Source organism: Aulonocara sp. 'chitande type north' Nkhata Bay, linkage group LG23, assembly GCF_057382095.1.
Source record: "Aulonocara sp. 'chitande type north' Nkhata Bay isolate Kocher_YH1m ecotype deep benthic linkage group LG23, A_spYH_male_GT1.1, whole genome shotgun sequence".
Taxonomy (NCBI): domain Eukaryota; kingdom Metazoa; phylum Chordata; class Actinopteri; order Cichliformes; family Cichlidae; genus Aulonocara; species Aulonocara sp. 'chitande type north' Nkhata Bay.
The window spans coordinates 7,151,588-7,175,333 of NC_141365.1; the positions used below are offsets into that span (position 1 = coordinate 7,151,588).

At 40.1% G+C, this 23,746-nt stretch overlaps 2 protein-coding genes across 2 annotated transcripts; one reads left to right on the plus strand and one right to left on the minus strand.

Annotated features, from left to right (window-relative positions):
* Positions 1 to 583: 583 nt before the first annotated feature.
* Positions 584 to 4,501, plus strand: LOC147301079 (Rieske domain-containing protein). The gene is made up of 3 exons (XM_086281929.1): positions 584 to 1,313; positions 1,648 to 1,763; positions 2,304 to 4,501. Exons 1-3 carry the CDS (start codon positions 1,124 to 1,126, stop codon positions 2,400 to 2,402), a joined length of 405 nt encoding a protein of 134 aa, XP_086138055.1. The 5' UTR covers positions 584 to 1,123; the 3' UTR covers positions 2,403 to 4,501.
* Positions 4,502 to 4,554: 53 nt separating this feature from the next.
* cilp2 (cartilage intermediate layer protein 2) lies at positions 4,555 to 23,746 on the minus strand. Its single transcript, XM_086281928.1, has 10 exons — positions 23,445 to 23,746; positions 17,043 to 17,120; positions 15,399 to 15,668; positions 15,046 to 15,228; positions 14,338 to 14,493; positions 13,921 to 14,238; positions 13,401 to 13,509; positions 12,584 to 12,741; positions 8,203 to 10,631; positions 4,555 to 8,111 (listed from the first exon to the last, which is right to left on the minus strand). Exons 1-9 carry the CDS (start codon positions 23,506 to 23,508, stop codon positions 8,224 to 8,226), a joined length of 3,744 nt encoding a protein of 1,247 aa, XP_086138054.1. The 5' UTR covers positions 23,509 to 23,746; the 3' UTR covers positions 4,555 to 8,111; positions 8,203 to 8,223.

The following is a 23,746-nucleotide window of genomic DNA, read 5'->3' on the forward strand; positions in this document are numbered from 1 at the left end:
TAAAAAAATGCAGGTTATCATTTAATGTGTGCGTTTTTGCTTTTTGCACATTATCATTTGAACAAATTTGTAGATCACAGAAACCTCAAATTTGGTACTACTCTAAAGGTCAGCTTTGTACATAGTGTTAATCATGAGCCCTTTAACTTTGATCAAAGACAGATGGCTGATGTGGACTCACACGATGGTTGTCAGTGTGGTTAAACTGACAGACCAAAGTTGTTCTATATGTGTTTTAATGTCTTTATTTGGTTAAATTGTATATGTTCTTTGTTTGCTGCTGCAAGATCACAGAACTGACATAACAGTTAAGAAAATTGCACCGTGGAAAAAGTTAACCTGAAAATAATCAGTAGAAATACCTGTCTGGAGCACAGTATGGAATGTGCAGTGAAGGAACAATAACCTGCTTTGTACCAAATAACAGAAATTATTTCGAACTATTTACACAGTACATAAAAACTAATGTTCCACATTTAGCACACTCCTTTGGAAGATGTCCAATACTTGGTAGGCTAAATTTAAGTTTTCCAATAAACTCAATGGGCCACCAAGAAAGCTTCCATAATGGGATTTTTTTTTCTTTGTGTGTGCATTGTTTGAATATAAAAGACTAAAAAAAGAGCGACCTGATGTTACAGACTGTAATCAAAGAACATTAAGGTTCTGATCACCGCCCATTCATAATGCAACAGATGCATTTGTGATGGATTTCTGCATCTGCATTTTAAACTCCAATAGCTGCTGCTGCTGCTGCTGCTGCTGCTGTTGTTTTTAGAGCATCTGCAGTTCTAACGGATAGCCTGCACAGCTTTAGCAGATTTCGAGTAGCCTAGGCTAACTTTTCTGCTCATTCATCATTTAGGCTACAGTCATATTCATATGTAGCTCTGTGTTTGTGCGCTGTGCTGTCTCCTTTTTTTGACGGCGTCCCGCGGTTTGCTGGCAGGCTGCAGCAGGGATGGTAGCAGGTCAGTGCGATCGGATGAGCGTTGTACCAGTCGGTCTGGTGGTTAATATGGAATATTTGCACAGAGCGATCTGTCAAATCCATTTGCACCGGCGGAAAAAGGGAGGCCTGTAGTAGTGCAAAATAGAAAAACAGGTCATTTCGCCGTTCTTTATGGCTTCTGGCTCCGGAGATGAAGAGGGAAACACGGGGGGCGTTTCATGGAGACTCATAGGCCCTGCCTCGGAGCTTTCCAAGAAGCGCTGCCGTTTAATGCACTCCTCTCTCGGCTATGATTCCGATGTCTGCCTCTTCTATGTGAAGGGGGAGTTTTTCGCAATGGATGCTCGCTGTTCACACTCCGGTAAAAACAACAACAACAACAACAACAAAAACACATTTATACCCGCTTAGATTTAGCTTTAGCAGGGCCTTTAAAACGCGAGACTAGAGCGCAGTTATATGTATAACATTGCAAACGCGTCACGTCGCGTTTTTATATGCAGCCTATTGAAAATGTCTCTGTGGGTGATTTAACTGTTAAAATAAGAGAAGGCTGAGAGGGGAAATAGCATCATGCCCCCTGCTGTCTTAAGTTTTAGTGTCATGAAAGTATCGCATTTTTCTAGAATAAAGATGGCAGCAGGGATTGTTATGAGAATAAACGGTTATTAACAGTTTCCCGTGCGGAAATCCAGGCGGTCCTCTGTGTGAGGGGGACATTGAGGAGGCTGACGGAGTCCTGCAGGTCTTCTGTCCCTGGCATGATTATAACTTTGATCTCAGGACTGGGAAGTCAGGGACATCACTACAGGTCAGTAATAAAGTGTGCCCTGATAATGCTGCTTTAGTTTTACACCAAAAACGCTTTTTATAAGGAGTGTTGATTAATCACTTTATTTAACTTGCATGTAGGAGCAGTAAATTTAGGCACCTGAATGTATATCAGGTTCTTAACATTTACTAAAAGCTGATACTAAGACTTGATGCATTCACATCAATTATCCTTTAATCTTAGACAGATGGCATGTTTTTGATAGACAGGACATAAAAATCAAAGCTCGTCAGATAGAGTTAAGGTGATGTTCAGCTTGAGATCTTCTGTTTTGTTTTGTTCCAATGAAAAAAATCAAGCTTGACATTTTATCCTCTTTTACATTCATCGTTTTCCACATATGATTTAAATATACATCACTTTATGTCACTCATGTCAAATGTTAGACTAAACAACATCAAACTGTGTGTTGTGACAGGCAGGGGTTTTTTTGACTTGGAAGGTTACTCCTAAAGTAGCTTAGGGAGTTGTGTTTTGTTCTAACTTCTGTTTCTTTTTCTTTGTTTACTTTTTTTGCAGCAACAAGTGTATGAAGTCAAGCTGGAGGATGGAAATGTTTATGTGAAGCACAGAAGTCATCTGTCCTTACAGCCTTTTCCTCCAGATCGGAAAAGCTGATCTACCTCAGAGCAGGTGCTTTGTCCTCCTGTCCATTTGTTAGACTTGTGTAATGAACCTAATGTAGTTTGTTTTGAGACTTATTCCACAAACCCAAGCCGTCCAAAAACATTTCTAAGCCGTATCTCTCATTTTCTCAGTTTTGTTTCTCTTGGATTGCTGTATTCTCAGGACCAAATCCAGGAGAGTTTCTTGCGTTTTTCTTGCTGCTGGCATTCGAGATGGAGAACCATGCGCAGGCACTTAACCTGCAGAATCAGCAGGTTATTGTTGATTTTTGATAACACAATAGATGCAAGATAAAGGTAGTGGATTTATGCAGTTTCATGTTTTTTTTTCTTCCTTAAAAAGAAAATATCGTGATTTTTAGTGGAAATATTGCAGAGTAAATTTGATGTGCACTTTAGTTTTTTGCCTTCAGATTTGAGCCATTTGCACTTTCCATTTCATTGTTGATCAAAACCCTGTAATTGGAGTGGATCTCACCATTTTTCATCTCAGTTCTCAAGCTCTCAGCCTCTCTGCCTTGTTGCACTGATATGCACTAGCAAGCAAAAACAAATCTGTTTGAAGAAACTGAAAATCCTTCCAAATGCTGTTTATAATTCAAATATAAATTACCAAAACTCCGAACAGATTTTTTTCCGTTTACAATCCACTTGTAATCCGAGTTCTGTTGACCAATCGCATTTGAGCAGGCTTCGGTTACACCCAAATAAAGAAATCCATGTGGGGAGCAAAAACAGGAACGCATTCGCCAAACTGCAATCTTGTCTGATGATAGTTTAATTTTATATTTGCTTTGTTAACAGAAAAGAAAGGCTTGACCTGAAAAAACGGTTATTGCGCCAAGATGCTAAGTCAGCAGTTTGGTTTTCGAATCACAGAGGCAATAGGAGTATCCAAAATGTAGCACTATGAGTTTTTAATTCAATTAAAATTGATAAAATAAAGAGTAAAAATGAGTAAAAACTGAACACCATCGTCTTGATTTCTTGAAAAGAATCATCATATTTTGCATGTTAGCGTTTTCGAATAACCAGTACAGGTCTCCTTTAGTAAAGCCCACATTTTGCATCTAAGTGTCATTTTATTTCATGGTTTACTATATTTCCTATTATTCCAGACTTGAGAGGCAGACTTGTTTAGTTGTGCCCTTGAAGCGATGTCACATAGGAAGAAACTCTCTTCCAGGATTTATTTGCAAAACTTTTTTTTAACCCAATTAGAGTTTAAGCAAATAGAAAACACATCAAGGACACTGTGGTTACAGTTGGTGGCAATTCCACAGCTAACACGTTTCCATCAGCATTTCTCTTCATTCCTGTCTTCTGCACAGACAGGTTTGTCTGTTACTGACGCAGTGGGATTTACGAGGAACGGTTAGTAAGGCGCCGGAGGAAGGTTCACAACCTGAAATGCACCACTGACTTAAGAAAAATGTGTTTTCCTAGCTGTGCGTGTGTGAGTGTGAGCAGTGATGCCAGTGTGTTGTTTTTTTTTTCTTCGTGGTGAGAGCAGTCACTCACTATATTTTCTGTCAGCTTCGTTTTCTGGCAGACGCACAGAACCCCGTCACGAAGGTGTCAATGACAGTGTGGCTCAACACTCCAGTTTTCCTCCCTACTGTGCTCCCTGTTGTGCAACTTTATTACAATAATAATTCCACTGGTTAAAAATGTTATGTGCACCAGATGTCTCGCTGTGTTGTCTTACATTTCATCACCTGAAGGGTAATGTGCAAACAAAGTGGAGATACGGCTATTTTGTGTCAGTAGAAAAGTCAAAGTAACGGTTTGAGATTCCGCAGGAATGTTTTGAGACGCTTGAGGCACATTGGGAAAATTGGGATTCTCATCAGAATGTTGTTATGTTTCCTAAAATGTATTTTATATTCTTTTGTATTTCTAGTGTATGTCTCTGGGACTGCATACACCAATGCATTTAAATTCACCCCTCTGTTGTAAGTTAGTATCATCAGTATCATGTTTGTTGTAAACTTTGTTTATTGTTGTAAGATGGAAAAAGTAAAACTAGATCTATGCATTTTATTTATTAAAAATATATATGCATGTTAAATAAACTTTTTCCAATTTTTAGACTGTTCATTTGTTAAACTTATACACAGTTCAGAGGACAACATCAAACAAAATGTTTACACAAAATCATTTATTTACACTTGTTCGTTCGTACATTTATACCAAATTTAATACAATACACAATTTACACATAAAGACCTAATTCAGAGAGAAACAAAGCATTCAGCATCTCCATGCAATAGTTAGCATTACAGACTATTATCAAGAGCTGATTTATGTAATTCTTTTACTACTCAGGATTTCTTCCTGGGGTGCAGTGGCAAGTATGCAACTCTCTCCATGTCCTCCAGAAAGCAGTGGAAAGGTGTAAGGCTGACCGTCTTGTGAATAAATTATGATCTCCCTGAGACCCTGCTGGACTATACAGAAGAGAAAATGGATATGTCTGTTTACGCTTAAGTTTCTGATAAATTGTGGATGGTTTCTGGTGGATTCAGAGACTTGTGCTTTTCTGCAGAACAGAGGCAAACTCAGGTCAAGTATTTTGAATAGAAATCCACTCCTTAGATTCTTTTTTTTTTTTTCGAATATCAGTTGCCACAAAAAACCTCAAATTTTGCCAGATGGATTGAAATACACTTGAAAATATCCAATTTTCTACCATTCAAGAATTCTGCAAAGCTGTAACTATACCAATAGTATGCTTTAGACATTAGTTCCCCGTTTTGGGAAAAACGCTCATTCTCCTCCTTGCCAGAGTTTGGAGATGAGAATAGTGATGATACCCTTACATCAGTGGGTTCATTAAAAAAATACAGCCAGTACCCAGCTAACTCCAAATGTCAAACAATTTATTTAGAAGTTTAAAACACAAATACATAAATCATATTCATGATTCTGACACTAAATAAAGTAAAAGGTTTGCCACTACTACTGCCAACGAGTCAAGATAAACAGTTTCTTTTAATTAAAAAAGGAATATTTTCATCTTCTTTTATCTGTTGGTTTCAGGCTCAAACTGTCTTTATTTGATTTTAAAGTATCTGGAAACTTTTTCTTGAGCGATTAAACCAAACATTGCAGAGGTTCTTTAATCTCCTTTGAAGTTCCCTAAAGACAAAGTGGCTGTTTGGAGAGCACAGCTTATTTTTCCATGCAAAGCCTTACATAATGGTTTACTCAGGCTATTATTGTTACCTTGTCCTTCAAGCTCTCCTGATAACTTCTTCTCATGAATAAGCCAATTCTCCTGTCAAAGCATTCCCTGAAGAAAATCTGCATTCTTCCATGTGCAACCACTTTCAAAGCTCAAGATTCTGTAAGTGATGGGCTATGAGGCCAAAGACCACTAATATTTTCCCTTCCCTTTTTTCTTTTTCAAACCGTACCCTGAAATGATTAAACCCATCACTAGATAATCTTGCTTCTCTTCCTTCTGATGTCTTTGGTCTAACATTTCCTTTAGTTGCTCTACATCTGTTTGGCCCCTTCAGCTGACCTCACAAACTATTGCATTTTATAGGACTTATCTCTTCCTACACCTGGATTCAATCATCATCTTTCTTACGGGGTGGAAGCTGTATCTGCTGCTGGGACATGTTTGTTTCCAACTGGACATCTGAACTGTTCGTTCACACACAGCCCACAGGCCTGTGATTAGAGAGGTCAATGATAATTCTGAAGTTTGCACAGGCTGCCAAGCTATAGATCTATGTTTGGAGTGCTGTTATGTGCTCCACATAGAAAGATTTATAAGTTTGAAATGATACCATTTACAGCATATTAAATGATAAATCTGTTGCACATCAGAACTAAAAATATAACAGCACAAATGAACTGAGAAAAAAAAGACATCTTCAAATGTTAAATGTGCAGAGAGCTCGGTAGCAATTTCAAAGGAAATATGTGTCCATAATACTCTTGTGCCCAATTTATTGCTGATTGCTTAAGTTCAATTTGGTTGTTTGTGAAAGTCAAACTGTTTTTACAGTTCTCAAGAGAATATGTAATTTATTTTCTAATTAGCAGCAGGCTTATATTTACTTGTCAGCCTCTTCTGGTTTCTCCAAGGTCCATAGTGCACCTTATTCATTTTGGGATTAGTTCAGCTCGAAGGGTTTCTCCCATGGGTCTGCAAAACCCCATACTGCAGATAAACAATAGATTTAATCACTGAGTAAACTCCATGCCTATTACTTAGTTCAGTTAAAGTAGCCAAAAACTCAATTCATGTGTCTATTTCCATATCCATATGGCGTTATAGTCTACATTTATTTGTATTGCTACTCATACTTTTACACAGCTTAATAAAAACCTGACTTGTAAACACAAGTTGTGTTTCTTCTGAATTCTCATGCTTAAGAAATCATGTTTTGTTAATTAAGAAATGACAATGGAGTTTTTTTGTCCTACTAACAAGATTGCAAACTGAAGCCAAAAAGATTATTGTAAAGTCAGCAGATTCATGCTACAAAGAATGAAAAAAAAAAAAACAGTGACTCAGAGAGTCAAAGAGTTGCACAACACAACTTCAGTTATTGGCTGAAAATCACACAACTAAATCAACAACAAGATTCTTGTGCAAGGTACAAATACCTTAGCCACACAACATGCAACATGAAAAACTTATTTAATTCACCAGCAGCACTTTTCATGAACTGTTATAGTTTGAAACATGCTGAATTTTATTCATTCTCAAGTTTAATGATATTTATTGCACTTCAAGATATAAAGGCAGCTCATAAACACTTTGCCCTAGAACAAAAACAAAGTTCATTTAGACCCTGAAAGAGCTTCTTGCTGAGAATGAAAGTATTGAGGAATAGATTATTATAAGTAACACTTTGTTTGGTGATGTTCTAATGTGGAATGTGCAGAGGGGGGGAAGGAAATCATGTCATGCTTCCAAAAACAATTATCGTTATTTTGAAGCGCCAGTCTAGAGTAAGGTCCTTGCTTGTCATGACGACAGCCTCAGTCTTCCACATTTTAAGTAAGTGTGGAAGAACGTCTGTCTGAATCACAGTTGGCAATATGGTACACTAATGAAAAACACTGAGAAGCATGGCTGAAAAGATTCTCTGTTCACTGGGTGGCATGCTTCACCCCACTGTCTCTTTTGCATGTTCCTCCACTTCATGGAGAGTTTCTGAGTTTGTATAATAAGGGCTCAGTGTCTGCTTCAGACAACAAGGACCTCACATTGGTTTCTCTCTGATCTTGAGGAAAAGCATGAGTTCAGTGGAAAGCTATGGCCAATTACCAAGTGTTTGGGGTCTACCATAGTATTTATAGTTTTTAAATTTCTGGTTTTGGGTCAAGCATCAAGATATGTCAGCAAAAACACCCACTATGGAAGTGGAATGCCACAAATTAGCTCTATAAAAGTTCCAATTTCAACCCTCAATTTAGTGTATTCATTCATAAAATGAGAGCAAAGTCAATAAAAGCTGGTCACCAAGTTACATAAAAACAAATGATACCTGTCTTTTACCGTGGATGGGAGAAATTAATATACCAAATTCTTCGAATAAACGTCAGACCTAATGAGTTTTCTAAATTGATGTCTGTCTCGGGTTTGTGATTTTCATAGTAAAGGAGGGATTCACACTCATCAGCAGACAGACAATCTTCTGAACTTGATGCCATCATATGACTCTCAACTGAAGACCTAACAATATAAAGAAAAGATTATTATAGATATATCATTTTGATGTGATTGCTAGTGTAAACACTGATCAAATTATATTATTTCAACCTACTTTTTATCACTTCTGTTGGCATTACTGAATGCGTGTAGATACTCTTCTTCTGGTGGTTGAGGTGACTCTGCGATTCTGGGTCCTACCCCGTTGCTCTGAAGGATAAGCAACTACCTGGGTGGATGATCTCCTCATCTGCAGACCATCTAACTCTCTCATGTCCCTCGCCATCTGAGACAAAGTTTGACCTGGGTTGGTCTGCAGACGCTGGAAAAGGCTTTCCCTGTTGATTTTCCTCTCTGGACAACTGAAGGTAAGTGCAACTCCAGAGTCTGACTTCATCTCTCTGGAGAAACCATCTGAGGTGCCATCGAAGCAGCGCCCAATAGCGATCTCTTTGGCCACTCTAGGGTTCTGGTCTGTGACTGTGTAGATACCATAGTTGTGTCCCAAAGGGTCAACGGGTGCTAACATGGTGAAAGCATGAGACTCATTGTTTTGAGCCACTGGTGGATGTTTAATGAGATACTCTTGTAGGAGGTTGTTGGTGTTGATCCTGCGGCAGTTACCTTGTGGAAGGATTGATATGAGGGACCGGTCCACCTCAGCTTGGTCAAATAACATGCCACTGCATTTGAACTCTACACATGCTGCTGAGGTATTGGACTCTCGCATATCCCGAGTGCTGCGAATGTCTCTAATTCCATAAAGCTGGCCCTTTGTCTCTCGGTGTGTTCCTCCCAGATTCCTTGACCTGACCATGACTTCTTTCTGTCCAAGAATTTTGATCTTGATGAAGCATGCTCTAAACTCTTGGGGGTTAGGCCACCAGGACAGGTAATCTCCTGTCCAGGTTGTCAAATCATTCTCCTCAAAGGGAACAACGTTGTATTCATACTTGTCCTTTTCTACTCTAAAAAACCTGAAATGATTAGCATCAACAGGGGCATTTTCACAAGCTATTAAATTCTGATATGGATATATTGGCCCATTGGTCTCATCAAAATTGTTTTGGTTAGGCTTTGCCAAATTGATTTTGAAGGCAGTTTTCTTTAATGCTGGATCATCATGGTCTGAACGCTGGTAGTCTATTTTATCTAGATAGGGCTGAGAGACTCCAATGATGTTTGGATTCATCTTTGGGGAGGAAGGAGCTGCCTCTAGTTCCTCCCCACCCAGCATTGCTGTGACATAAGCTGTGTAAGCATCAGGCTTCTGGGCATCACAGAAAGCTGGTAAACAGGCCCCATTAGGTCCTGTTATGACACTGTCAAAGCGGCCCCATGCCCTGGGATTAGAAGAATAACCAGGCTTGGGCTCCAAGTTTATCAAGCTAATCACGATACCCTCCAGCTGTTCAGTAGGTAGGAACTTGTCACTCATGTAGGCACGAACTTTGACATAGCAGCGTCTATTTTCAGGTACGTCTAAATTGAAAAGTCTGCGTTCTCTGATTTCCATGTTGCCTATGAGGAATGTGCGCTCCTCGCGCTTGCTCCTTCCATGACCACCAGTAGTTGTTGTGCTGTAAGAAAAGTCGCTCTCCTCTTCCCAGACTCCTGTGTCGGGATTTAAAGACCACAGTTTCATCTGGGGAATATGTTCTTGCATTTTGACGTGCTGTGTGTCAAGGAGGACTTGGACTGCGCCAGCTCCAAGTACCTCCTTGTTGGAGTCATCTCTGAAGTCTACAGAAAACATGCCATAGGTCCTTAAAGGAAGCATGTCACCTTCATCATCCACAAAGTTAAGGTCGCCAGGGGCAGCTGCTGCAGTAGTGATGTTTCTTGGGTCAATGAATGTGACACTGGCTTTGACAGTTCCTTCGTAGATTTCTCCATTGTCCTTATGAAAAGAATTAGGAGGAATAACCAACTGCCCTATGGGGTCTTCATCTTTAATTTCTCCAAGGCTAATAAAATTGGTCTCTCCTGCATTGATATCAATTGGTGTTTGTTTTCTCATCACTTTCACATCGTGGTAAATAGATCCACTTTTCTTGTCAAAGATGAATACCTTGGGCGTGTCAATAAACTTTTGACTAGGATCAACAAAATTTACAACTAATCTCTGTGTGTCAGGGGTGATTCTTAATGTGAAGCCTCCTTGGTATCCAGTGGTACCCACTCTCTCTTTACCAATGTAGATGTGCCCAAAACGCAGAGGCTCATTATTGTCAGCTGTGACTACTCGACCTCGAACCAGCACAGTTGGCTGCACACACTTCTGACAACCGCACTGTATCACAGCACGGATGGGGAGGCTGTAGCTACCACAGTCAATAATTCTGCTTTCCATATTTTTAACACCACAACAGAATCCAGCTCCATCTCTGCAGCCCATATCAAAATCTAGGGAACCAGCACATTTGTTGTGAGGACAGCGGCCAGCATTGTAGTACTTGGAGTCAGTCCCGGGTTGAACACAGTCTGTGGGTAGCCTGATGAGATGTGTTTCAGGGGTAGAATTGCATGCTGGTGCTCCTTTGTCTGTGAAATAGACAATAAATGACATTAAGCTTTTGTTCTTTCATCATCATGAAAGAAATATTGCCATAAATTTTAAGTTGACTGCTGTGTAATGTGACTTTGATGGTGTTTCGGAAGTAAATGCAGAGTTAACATATTAAAAACAGGGCAGTTCATGTTCTATTTGCTTTGCTGTATCTGCTCTTGAAAGTTTGTCAAATATACAATCTAGCATTAAAATAAAATTGCTGGTTTGAGGGTAATTGCATATTGATTTATAAGCATAATGTGGAACAGGTATAGAGAATAGTTAGAACTTGCTGGTGGAATGTATAAAAATATTTATACCTTTATTTTTCACACATGGATGCTCACATTAAAAACACAGTACACACAAACGTCCAAGGTCTGCATGACCTGAAAGTGCATTTAAGTGGCCAAGTTGGATTGTGAAATATGCATAAAATGGTAATTAGACTTCAAGCTTAAGAAAAGGTTTCTTCACCAACCATCCAATTGGGAACTGGAAGGAACGACCAATTGTTCAACAACCCACTGGCAGCATAATTAGTATGCAGGATATCATGGCTGTTTGTAGTTAAGTATCCCTGTCAAGCTCACCATCTCCCACATAAGTCAATAACTGCAAACACATGAAGCAGTTTGATTTGTAGATTGCTGTATTGTTTTGCAAGTTTCCTTTGATCATGAATTATAAAACATATAACCTCCTGAACAGCTGTAAACATATTGTGTTATTCAAATTAAACTTCTGCATTATGTGTAAGGGGAAAAGAAACTATTGGGATGAAGGCATGTTTATCATCCCGCTCTGAGGTGCAGGTGTTGTTCTGCACACATAAAGTCTCTCCAGCCATAATGACTTTTGGAGTACAGGGATTTGTCTGTTGCCTAGAATTGATTGCTTTAGCACTGTTCCATGAAAAGCCTGTTTGTTAATCTGTGTCTTAACTAACAAGCACCTGGAGAATATAAGCTGTGTATGTGGGGTTCTCCCACATGGATGTGGAAAGACATACTTGTCTGAGTCTGAGAGAGAAAAGAAACATAATTTATTGACAATCTTGGGTTTCATCTCAACACTGGGTGTTCTGGAAAAATTGGGTTTGAGGTTTTACAGTGTCCAGAGCCCTCTCACACAATAAAGAATCCCTGTTTAGAAAGCTGTAGTTTCAACCAATGTAAACACAATAAAAATCTATTCCTCCAGGCTCTGCCAGATCGTAAGACTGATATTTTTCATTTTCCCATGTTGGTTTTTTTTTTTAATGAAAGATAGTTTATTAACTGACTTTCTCCTCTCTTTCAGTTGTAAGCCACTGTGGTTTTGTTTGATTCCTCTTAATGCGTAGACATGGCTCATGGATGACTTGGTTTGAGCTCAGCACTGACATTCCTCTTTAACTGTGTATTCAATCTCTGAGGCAGCTGCTCTTTATACAGTAGAGTTGCGGTTGTTTGCTTTTTGTCAGTGGTTATACTTGAACCAGTACAAGACATTGACTAAATACGTCATTGTCAAATGCACTCGGGTGGTAGCCATCCTGAGCAATAATCCCTGTGTGCCGCTTTCTATCATCATAGCAAATTATTTCTTCTCAGTCTGATGAAAATTAATTACATTTTACTAGAACTTTACTATTTTTACTTAAAGAACAACCTTGAAACAGAAAAAACACTGGTATTCAGTGCTTTGCATGCAGTACATGTAAATACACTATATAACTTTTTCCAAGGGTCACACATCTGTCATTCTCTTAGCAGGACTACATACATACTACTAGTCTGCATTTCATAAACTTGGTGCGGAGGTGGTGCATGGGCAAGGGAAAAATCTTATTGGTGCCAATCCAGATCAGCGTCTTCACTTACAAAAAACTAAATGGGGCATTAGCTCTGGCAGAGGAAGTGGTTTCTTTGTTTCTGCCATTCTTGTTTGGTGCTACACATACCAATTACAGTAAGGAAGGCGGGGGAGGACTTGATGCTTCCTGCAGGGCTGCTGGCTTTACAGTAATACTGTCCCGACTGCTCTGGCTTCAGATCTCGCAGTACAAGCTCCTCTTCATACTTGTATACCTTCCTGTCCAGCAGAGTCCCATTGTGATACCTTGATAAACAGACACAAAGAAAGAAACAGAGAGAGTGATTTGTTCTTCACTTTACTTTTTTACATTATTGTCAGCCACTAATCAGAAGGTCGGTGGTTCGATCCCAGGCTGCGTCCTGGCTGCATGCCAAATATCCTTGGGCAAGATACTAACCCCATGTTTGCCTACTGGTGGTGGTCAGAGGGCCCGGTGGCGCCAGCAGCCTCGCCTCTGTCAGTGCGCCCCAGTGCAGCTGTGGCTACAATGTAGCTTGCCATTGCCAGTGTGTGAATGTGTGTGTGAATGGGTGAATGACTGAATGTAGTGTGAAGCGCTTTCGGGTCCTTAGGGACTGAGTAAAGTGCTATACAAATGCAGGCCATTTACCATTGTGGAATGTTTATTGAACTTTAATCAGCTAAGCAATTATATTTAAAATTATATCTAAAATGTTAGCAAATATGCCACCAGTTATACTTATTTTGATGATTTATGCTAACAATGACTGTACAATGACTTTCATAGGAAGATTTATCAGATGACTTTAGCTTATAGAGCTTATGTTTTAGTTTTATAACCTGTAACTTAAAAACTATACATTTCATAAGTGTAGGAAGGACTGTAGCTATTTTTTGAGTGTTATTCTATGAGAGTGTGCCAACAATGATGTTCATCTCACCAGTAGTATTTGTCAGGTGTTGGTGATCCTGCTGCCTTGCAGCACAACAGCACCCGTCCTCCCTCGTAACGCACTTTATCCTCTGGGTGCTTCACAATGTACGGCTTTTCTGTGGAAAGCAGAAAGGAGCAAATCATCAAGACTTTACTCTGATTGTTGTGAATGGTGCCGCAGGTCATAGAGAGCTCATAAAATTCAAATATTACACTTTATTCGCCCGTCGGTCTCTGAGCTTGTGAAAAATGATTGTTGAGGGAATTGCCTTTTCGAAAGCAGCTCAAGTCTATTTTTATTTGGTTTCCATGCAACCAAGTCACTGCTCAAAGCTATGTAAAGTCTCACAATAGTCCAAACTGTTTATGTTGTAGAGCTGTCAATTTCCTGTTTTCAGTCGTCTGAGAATATGATTGAAGGATCTGTAGACTATGTGGAATAATAATAATGCTAGTCTTGTAATAATACCTATTTTAAGAACAACCCAAAATATGTAATCACTTTTCTTTCATTTATCTGCACTTACCAGCTGATCTAAGAATAGCCCGGACCCAGGACATGCCTGTGGTGTTACTGGAAGTGGACACAGTGATAGGGGCAAACTTCTCCTTCCTGATGGTGATTAAAGTTGGGCTGGAAGAGCAGATTCCTAGGAGCTTAAAGTGACCCATAGCATCTGTACGGGCACGGATGACCTTGGGATGGCTGGCTAGTGACACAAAGGCTCCTGCCACAGGGACACCGGTCACACTGTGGATATCACCATGTAGGATGTGGCCTTTGCACACGCAGTGACTGCAGTCTTCACTGGGATGGCCTTCAGTGCACACATACTGGCATTTGGCTTTTGTAAAGAAAGCGTTGAGATGTTAGCAGATACTGATCAAGACACCAAAGTAAAGAAATGCCTCACTACAGCTAAATGCAGTGTGGCTTTGCATACCTGGGCATGGAGTCTTTCCACATTTCTGGATTTCAACAGGCCGTCCCACACACTGCACTGTCGCTGAAGTCCTTACGCAAGTCCTTCTCCTAATCCTGCGACCTCCACCACAGGTCACTGAACATGACCGCCAGGGACCCCATGGACTCCATTTAGCTACAAAAAGACACAACGGAAGGGAGTTTCAGTGAATCATTCTATCAAATGGATTGTTAACTCCCTTGTGCTGACTATAGGATTTCTAAAGGATTTAGCTGCATTTAGAACTTTACTGAAACAGCTTCAATCAATAAGACTGTTGCTATTAATGGAAAACATAAATTAATGATACAGAAAATATACTGTGAATAAATGGAATTTTCCATTTTATAGCTGAAGGAAATGTCCGTAAATGGTACAGAGAGTATACTATAAATCTACAGAATTTTCCGTTTTATCATTTACAGAAAAGTCCGTCAAACTTCCGTAAAAAAATCAGAAAATGTACTGGCAGAAAATTACCAGGACATTTTCCGTTTTTCTACTGAATTTTTTTTACAGTGTACTGAATGGTTTAAAAGGAATGTTTTGGGGAATTCACCAATAAAAAGGGACATTATGAATCACTTTGTTGATTAAAATAGTTTATGTGTAGTTCAAAGACCATATTCTCTACACTAGCTTAGGGTCCTGTCCGAAATTTGGTGGTGATTGATATTTGGCTGTTACCTGTACATGGTGGGGTGGTGCACTCTCTTCTCTCTGAATGGTGCCCCTGACATGCTGGCACCAACAGCAGAGGCATGGGCTGTGCGCTCACACATTTCCTTCGGCGGACTTGGACACCCACGTCATTACAAACTGTGGTTGAACAGGGGCCCCACTCACTCCATTCAGTCCAATAGCTCTGCACTAAAAACATATTACAGAGGACAGAGGGACATTCTAATCTTGAAAGATGTAGCTATGCACCAATGTTTACAATGTTTAATATTTGTTTAGTTTTTGTAGTGTTTTGGCTAAATATTCATTTCTGTGAAGAAAAAGCTTCCACAGCCCTGGGCTGCTGTAATCGGCTCTACCTGGGGGGCACTGGAAGCGAACATGGTAGTTAGAACAAACGCGACCATGTGGCTGTTCCTTGTTGATGCACCAGAATCCCTTCTCCAGACTTGAATGAACCACTTCCCCAGTTTCTGCCGCTGCCACCCAGTCTGTAGTACGAGCCTCCATGGCTGTAGGCCGTGCACAAACTCTCTCTCTGTAATAGAAACGAATTGCCTCCAGGCGCTCATAGTCTCCATTTCCCCCAGGATGGTCAATGTTGAACCAAGATGTCCATTCAGTCACGCCTGGAGGCGCATGAAGGGAAGACGTGGATGAAAACCACAAAGATAGAACATTAGAAAAAACTAATAATTGTGGTGTGGAGGTTGGAGCTAGTTTTACATGGGGGGAGACTGTTAAGAATTAAGAAAGACTTGAACAGCAGGGATGGGTTACAAGCTTTCAGGGGTCTGCAACTATCATCTGAAACTGACTTCATATACTCCAGGGAGCTTTGTATTGTTGAGGATCTTTCCATGCCCCCTGGCTTGAGTCATGAGGCATTCTGTTTAATTTTCCATCTGTGGCATGTTCTGAAACCTGAACAATTTCCTACTGAGAAACATGAGGAATTACAAATAAAAGGAACCGATTAGCCTCATGTGATAGATTGTTTTCCTTTTAAAGTAAAGCACTGCTTTACTCCCAAACAATAATGTCCACCAAGAATTGATTATGTGTTACAGACAGCTGTTTCTGTATAGTTAAAAAAAATGTTGTTTATTGAAATGCTCCTAATTGTATTAATGTTGTGGTTTAAAGCTGTTCACATCACGGAAAGCTGACTGAGGCAAACGATCCTCCCAGCTATGCTAACAGTGAATGATTAGAAAGCAGATTAGTCATACATCTTTTGTACAGAAATGTCTTTTAGTGTTACACCTCTATCTGTTCTTAATAACTGCTGAAAAAACTGTGATATGAGCTGCAAGATAACCTCATCCACATAAGCAATTATAGTTTTAAAAACTCCCACTCTTTGTTTTACTTCACTGATCAGAAACACAGTTTCCATAACAACAGGCCTTTAGTGGAACAAACAGGAATTATTATGGTGCACGAAGTGATTTTTATTTAGCTTTGGGTCCAGACTTGAGCCCTGTCTTTATTTGCTTCTATTATTCCATTGAATAAAGTATCTGTAATTAAGTATTTTTGTAATTAACTATTATTACTACTGTAGCCAAGGATGTCTAGACAGCATCGCTGGATGACTTAGACAAAGTTAAAAGGACCATCTTTTTTCTATTATTTCCAAGCAGATATGTTCTTAAAAGCAATGGACACCATACAAAGACAAAACACACTGCGTCTAAAATTATGTCTCGGCCTCATGCCTTGGAGTTTAAAGTTTTCTGAGTTACGAGTCTGCAAAGGAGTAAAATCTCTGAGGTAACATCTTTATTGGGCGCTAAAGGATTTACCTTGAGTCTTTAAAGTTTTAGTCACAGCCATTAGTAAGGCTGCTAAATCAGCAAGTCAAATAGCAATAACGAGCGTACTGATAGTTTTATAATACTGGCCAGGATCTGCCTGCACTTTTGCTTTCAGCTGATATTTAAACTCTGGCGGTTTGAAAATGTCTGCCAAAGAATTAGCTCTCAATCTCCCGCCGGTACCTGTTGTCTGTGAGTCAGCGTACATGTTGAAGGCCACTCTCCGTCTCTTGTCTGAATGACTCTCAGTTCTCAGTGATTCTGCGTACACAAGAAAACAGCTGGTTATAGACCGAGCTTACACTTTTTGTCCTTGAGAAACTTTAAGAAGAAAGAAAAGAAATTCTAGAAGTCATGTGTTGGAGATGAGAGTGTGTTACCTTTTTGAAAATATCTATACTTGTGCTTGCTTAAACTACACTATTGATAAAATCAAGTTTTCAATGTGTGTGCGTTTTGAACAGCTGCTGAGATTTACTCCAATTTTGTATGGACACGTGCACGTTTTGCTCTTTCTTCGAGGCAAGGAGACTTTCTGCTTAAATAACAACAAACTGAAGATTTATTCCCTTTTCTTTCTCTCAGATGTAAGCTTTCATCTATCCATCACTTTTCTTTTTTCCTATATTTCCCCTTTCACTCCTCTCTGTCTTCTCTTTTATCATAGCTGCTCTTCAGCAGCGGCACTCTCTAATCCCTCTCTAATCTCCCCCAGAAATCTTTGTCATGCATCTTCTCATTCTTCAGTCCTTCTTGCCCTCCTCTGTCCTCCCTTCTCCTCTTGATCCATCAATAAGCACCTACTGTTGAGGATGTTAATGAACCTTCAGTTGAGAAAATCTGAACCTGCAGAGTCATCTGATATTCTGTGCAGAAGCTTTCTGTTCACCTCTTTCTCTTACTCAAACACATGCAGCAATTTCATGCAAATTGGTTTTATTTGAAGGACATATGACTGCAAAATATGTATTGAACACAAACTGCATGCCTACATCACTAAATAAGTCTTACATCATCTTCTTTTAAGCGCGTGTGTTCATACACACAGCAGTAGATGTAAGAAGTAAGCAAATACTAACCTTTTAGAAAAAGAACGATATTAAAGCTGGCATTCATGTAATTTTTTTCCCTTTGATTTATTAAGCATGCACCGTACATTTTCACGCATGCTTTGATGTGCAATGATTCATTTTCCTGCGGCACAATTTTTTTTATGTTTTGAAAAGCGTCAGTTGTTTGCTTGACATTTCTCCTTTCGCTAGAAACTCTGGGAAGAAATGTGAAATGTGGCCATGCGGAAAAAATAAATGTCAGTCTGTGACAGAAACAAAAAGTGGCTTATGTCACTTTAGTGTGCGTGTGTAATATGTGCAAGTGCTTAGAACTGTGGGAGAGACGCTGCTGAGTTTACGAGCAGAGACGCCCAGCACAGAGACCGGTATCGATCCCAGTCCCCGCTGGTTTTACAGCTCACTTCAAGTCTTTCGTTTCATTTCTTTTCAAGCCCTGATGGCTTTTGATAGATTTACCAAAAGAAGGATAACAGTTCAGCAGGACAAACATCAACTTCACATTTTAAGGTAACGTAGACAGTCAGCTGACCTTCATGGTTGTTGATTTTTTTATGCCCTTGGCTTTAAAAACCATTGATATTTTTCCAGATCAGCTTTGTCTCTCTGATACCCTGGAATGACTTATAAACAGAAGCAAATGCTTTCACACTGATCTGGTGAGCAGATGTGGCTCTTCCTGCAGATTTAGTTTAGTAAATCAGTTCAAATAGTTTTTTCACAATTTTTTTTTGTCTCCCGAGCAGGTAAAGCACAGTTTTTCTCAGTGACAATGATGTTCACAAATCATCAACACATCCCAGAAACAACATCAGAGATCTCTGTCCAGAAGTCCTGGGAACAACTAAGATACTGCGCAGGACCCTCAAGCTCCCAGGCCTCTGGTACAGGACCCGAGCTTGAAGGATAGACCGCCCGCAGGGGCAAGAGGGGATTTTTTTTTGTTCATTTTTTTATGTGTGTCTGTGTGCACAAAGAAGCCTTTTCTTTCTTTTATTAAAAATGAATTAAAACTCCTGTGGCTAATTAATAATGCTCCCCATCCTGAAGCGCATGTTATTTCCAAGAAGTTCCAAAACACTATTTCGGCTCCTGTTACATAACATTTTTCTTTCCTTTTCACACCAGAGCAAAGGGAATTCACAGCAGAACCGCAGGATTATCATTTCAAGATGTCTGATAATGATGAAAATGAAATGACAAACAATTCTGTGGATTATAGGGTGACTAATGGTTTTAGAAAGCAGACAGAGGAAACCCAGATTAGCTACAGAAGAAGGCAAATGTTGGGGTAGTGACCTTAGTAATGGCTGGGATGAAGTGGCTTGGCTCCCACAGCGCACTCAAAGCTTATTGTGCTTCTGAGGGACATGTTAACACATTATGAATTTTAAATGCTAGGGGATTTTATGGGGGCACTGCTTCATGCGGCTGGTATGTGAGCGAATTTACCTCATCAAGAGGCAAGTAACACACGTTTTTCAAGCCAACGGGACCAAAGTTAGAACTTATTATTTCCTTTTTAAGCTTTAGGAAAATACACCCTAAAGGGACTGACTGGTGCACTATACCTTGTTCATGGGTTTGGGGTTTTTTTGTGAACAGAAATGTCTTTACGCTTTGACTTTTTGCAGCTGCTGTTACACAACCCAAACGTTGTGTATGTTGCTTCTGATTTTCTGATTTAACGGCCCATTTGGCGCTTGTCAAATCACCGCTGAACAATAAACTTCTTTTATGACGTGACATGTTGTGGTTTAGCTTTGTTTAGATCGCATGGTTAAGTTTAGGAAATAGATGCAGTTTGGTGGAAACGTGAGGCTGTCCTGTTAGAAACAACTACGTTAGTCATTTCAAAATGAAATATGTTTACATTCAAGTGCCAGCAGTTTTAGCCATGCTCACCATCATAAACCTTGGACAAACCTTGGACAAGGTAACAAGATAGCTGCACTGGTGCGTTCGAAGAGATCTGCATCCTTTTCCACATATAGCAACATGGTAAGTTCCTGAATACCAAGCAATGTCACTTATATGTCTGAAACATAGCTACTGGATTACTTTTCATCCACCGCTGCATTCATTGTCCTCTTTATCCACCATAGGTCTGTTGTGACAACTGCAAGTCTTATTTTAGAGAACTAGCTTTGGGTTCAATGATTTACGTCACAGTGGTTCATTCTGAAATACAGCTGGTTCACTTACAGCCTGGCTGCACAAAGGCAAATCCACTAAGCCCTGGTGCCTTTGTGAAGGACAGCCTTGCTCTCCTTCACTTTCTGAGTGAGAAATTTCTACCTTAGCCAAAATCTAATAAAAAAGCTGCTGAAGAGTGGAACTGTGGAGAAAATGGAGGACCTTATGAAGTTTCACCCAACACGATTTCACTCATATTAGGGAGGTATGGTTGTGCCAGATGCAGGCTGGCAGACAGATGAGGCTAAGTAAAAGGTCTGGATCCTGTTTATTTATAATATTCCAGATCCCTACAAGAAGGAAAAGATGTGAAAACACCAGCTTCCTTCCTCGTGTTACATAACCTACTAGACAAAGCACAGCTCGCTCAAAGAATGGGGTTATGCTTTATTTGTTGATGTCGCTCGTGCTCGGGCTCAGGAGTGTGTGTGACAGCTGCCACAGGAGTCCTCTGTTAATAACAGAGGCATTCCATCCATGAACTGTGTATGCATTGTGTGTGGGGGCCTGTGTATGTGATGATCCGTTTGCCATGTCATCTGGAAGTTGTTTATGCGTTTGGCTAGCTCCTTAACTGAGGTGTGTGTGGTTTCAGAAAAGTCTGCTCTTTCTCTCAGTGCCTATCTCGCTCTCTCTTTACCCCAAAGTTTCTTCTTCTTCCCAAAAGGCTCTCAAAACTTATAAACATCTGTAGCTCCTTAAAATCAGCAGTTTTGTCCGTGACATTAACTAATGGTGGAAACCAACCACATGATTTAAGGATTTACAAAAGTATAACAGATGATTTGTGTATTTAAAGGAGGATATTTGTGGAACACCGCATTGTTTCCTTGATACTATTAAAAAACGTTAGTCAGTGTTCAATTTCTCAAGAAAAAATATCTGGAGGTTGAACTTCCCCACCTGTGCACAGGTACTGAGCCAGAAGCTGAAAATGTAAAGCAGCTGATTACTCCTGCAATAAATAATTTCTTGGCATCTCTTCTTGTGTCTGTACACATGAGTAGAAAAGAAAAGCAATGAAAGATGTGATTGTGGCTTGCAGCATGTCACTAATGGGAGTTTGCGCCTTTTCGTTTGATCCTATGTAATCTCTGCGTCAGTCATTAAAGTCAGCTGGCCAGACAGCTCTGTGCTTTATAGCAGACAGTGGTCAGCATCTGGAGAACTACCCCTCCGTCTGACTAACAGCCCTCCAGCTACTCACCAACTATTTTGGCTTTGCCTGAAAATTATGCAGAGAAGAGAAGAGAAGAGAAGAGAAGAGAAAAGAAGAGAAGAGAAGAGAAGAGAAGAGAAGAGAAGAGAAGAGAAGAGAAGAGAAGAGAAGAGAAGAGAAGAGAAGAGAAAGATTTAGACCCAAAGGTGGTAATACCACTGTTTTCCCCTCTAAGTTGGGCATTCAGCAGCAGCTGCCAACTTTAAATAGAAAAACAGCTTGTAAACCTCTAAGCTCTAAGGTGTGTGGAGAGGGTGACTGAGAAACAAGGCAAGGAGAGAATGTTTGGAGGAGGGAGTGTGATTGAGGGAGAGATAGAAGGGAGAAAGGTGGGGAAAGTATTTGTGGGGAAATACCTGAGGGAGACAGATTAGAAACAAAAGGCGAGCAGATGAAGACGAGCGGACAGATGGAGACACGCAGTCGTTACTTTAGCAGTGGATTGAATGCAGTTATGAGGGCTGAACTGGTCATCAAAAGTGAAAAGGAAAGAGTGAAATGCTGGCCAGTGTGACGGTGGAAAAAAAAGAAGGCAGTAAAGTAATTTTACCTGTTCTCCTATTCCTCTTTTTTATTCCATTTTGTCATTAAGCCGAGCACAAACCAAGCAGGTGGAAAAGTGGGCCACTGGGTTTGTGATTATTGCACCTTGTTTCCAAGGTGACTGCGTTTATATCTTTAGGGACTGCTCCCAATGTTAGAGGGTGAAATAAGGACAAAAATGCACCACCTTACTGCAAGATGTGGATGTACTGCTAAAGGAGCGTGGCATGAGGCGTTAAACTTTTACGATTGGAGTGTTCTGTTCAATCAGAGTCAGCATGAATCACCATTTATACATACACTTTCACTGGTCTCTAATCTTTTTATATATACTCATCAGTGAATGGCACAAAGACATTTACAGTTCAGAGGCTTCAGAGCCCAACAAGACATGGAGACTATTAAGGTGTATTCACACTCATTTGCTTTTATGAACTGCCAGCTCCTTCACTTTGGAAAAAAGAGAGAAAAACCTAATGTGAAGCAGCTGTAAGGCGAACAGAAAGTGACAGCTCTGGAAAAAGTGCTGCTACTGGTGTCATTCAGGAAGAATGGCAAACTTTCAGTGGACGATAAGAGTGAAGTTTGCTGGGAAGAACTTCTAATCTCATCTGGAAGAAACTGTGTTGTGCTAATGTCTGCAGATAACCAACACTTAACCAGCATTAAAAACCGGGAGCTACATTAGAAAAATAGTGCAAAAAAAGCTATAATTTCAAACTGGATCTTGGTCAAGTAATAAAAGCTGGACACAATTTTCATAAAGCAGGCCTTCCGTTTGCTGATAGTGGCGGCTACTGTGAAATTGTTGTTGTTTTGTGATTAAACGAGACTGCAGGGACAGTTTTCACGACCTCTTCTCCTTAACATCCCACTCCATCTCCATCCAACTCCTTTGTGTTATTAAAAGTGCAGGAGAAACATGCATATGGCTTTAGATTCGAGATTTCAAGATAAAGAGGTAATAAGGCAGTCTTATCGCACGTTTCCATCGCTTCAAAGGATGTTACTTTGACTTAGTTTTACATTGCCAGAGACTTATTATCCCCGTAAAAAGTATTTCTACTTTCCTAAACCTAACCTCAAACCACATCTTCTTTCACAACATTTTGTGATTTACAATACGGACTTTATGACTTCACATCCCCAGAAGGGAGTAGGCTGACTTTGAACACAGATTAATGTCCCAACAATGTAAGTAATCCAAGTACACGGACACTAATCATGCACTACTCTTATCATATGAGCTCATCTTCAGACATTTGTCTAAATTCTTTCAACATCCCGCTCTGACATCCTTAGGGAAATGCCGTCAACTTGGGAAACTCTACAGTTACTGTCAGTTGTGCGGCACATGTGTTAATACTCATAAACTGGCCCTCTTTCTTGTGTGATTATGAAATGAAAACTGAAAATTGCTCAAGGTTCATTTTCAACATTTGCAGTTTCACGAGCATCATTTTGTTGGCAAATCTGTAGTTACAACAATTTCTTGGGATTGTGTCATTCTGACATGATAATAATATATTAGCAGTTCAATCATCAATCTTCACCTACCTTGGCTCAGAGCCACCGAGGCCAGGAAAGACAGCAGCAGCGCCACTTTATTTAATCCCAACATTGTGCTGGCGATTCTCTACAGCATCGATACGAACTAATTCAGCTCTCAGCTGAGCGTAGCTACTTCAGGTCCTCAGGTGTGACTGAGGCTGTTGTTTGGACAAACTCTTGCCTCTGCTCCTTCGTGTGAGTTGAGTTGCTGAGCTGGAGACAGGAGCTCAGCCGTTTTTAAAAGAAGGGGCATCGGGACTGCACACCAATCCAGCCCCTCTCTTCTCACCATTGGCCAGTGAAATGCA

Bases quoted from the DNA above. Each gene is read 5' to 3' on its own strand.
- LOC147301079 (XM_086281929.1), top strand. From the start codon at position 1,124: ATGGCTTCTGGCTCCGGAGATGAAGAGGGAAACACGGGGGGCGTTTCA. The intron at 1,314-1,647 runs GTAAAAACAACA...GCGGAAATCCAG, and splicing joins TGCTCGCTGTTCACACTCCG to GCGGTCCTCTGTGTGAGGGG. The intron at 1,764-2,303 runs GTCAGTAATAAA...CTTTTTTTGCAG, and splicing joins AGTCAGGGACATCACTACAG to CAACAAGTGTATGAAGTCAA.
- cilp2 (XM_086281928.1), bottom strand. From the start codon at position 23,508: ATGTTGGGATTAAATAAAGTGGCGCTGCTGCTGTCTTTCCTGGCCTCG. The intron at 15,669-17,042 runs GTACCGGCGGGA...ATGCGCCTCCAG, and splicing joins CGCTGACTCACAGACAACAG to GCGTGACTGAATGGACATCT. The intron at 14,239-14,337 runs GTATGCAAAGCC...TCTTTACAAAAG, and splicing joins TGGAAAGACTCCATGCCCAG to CCAAATGCCAGTATGTGTGC.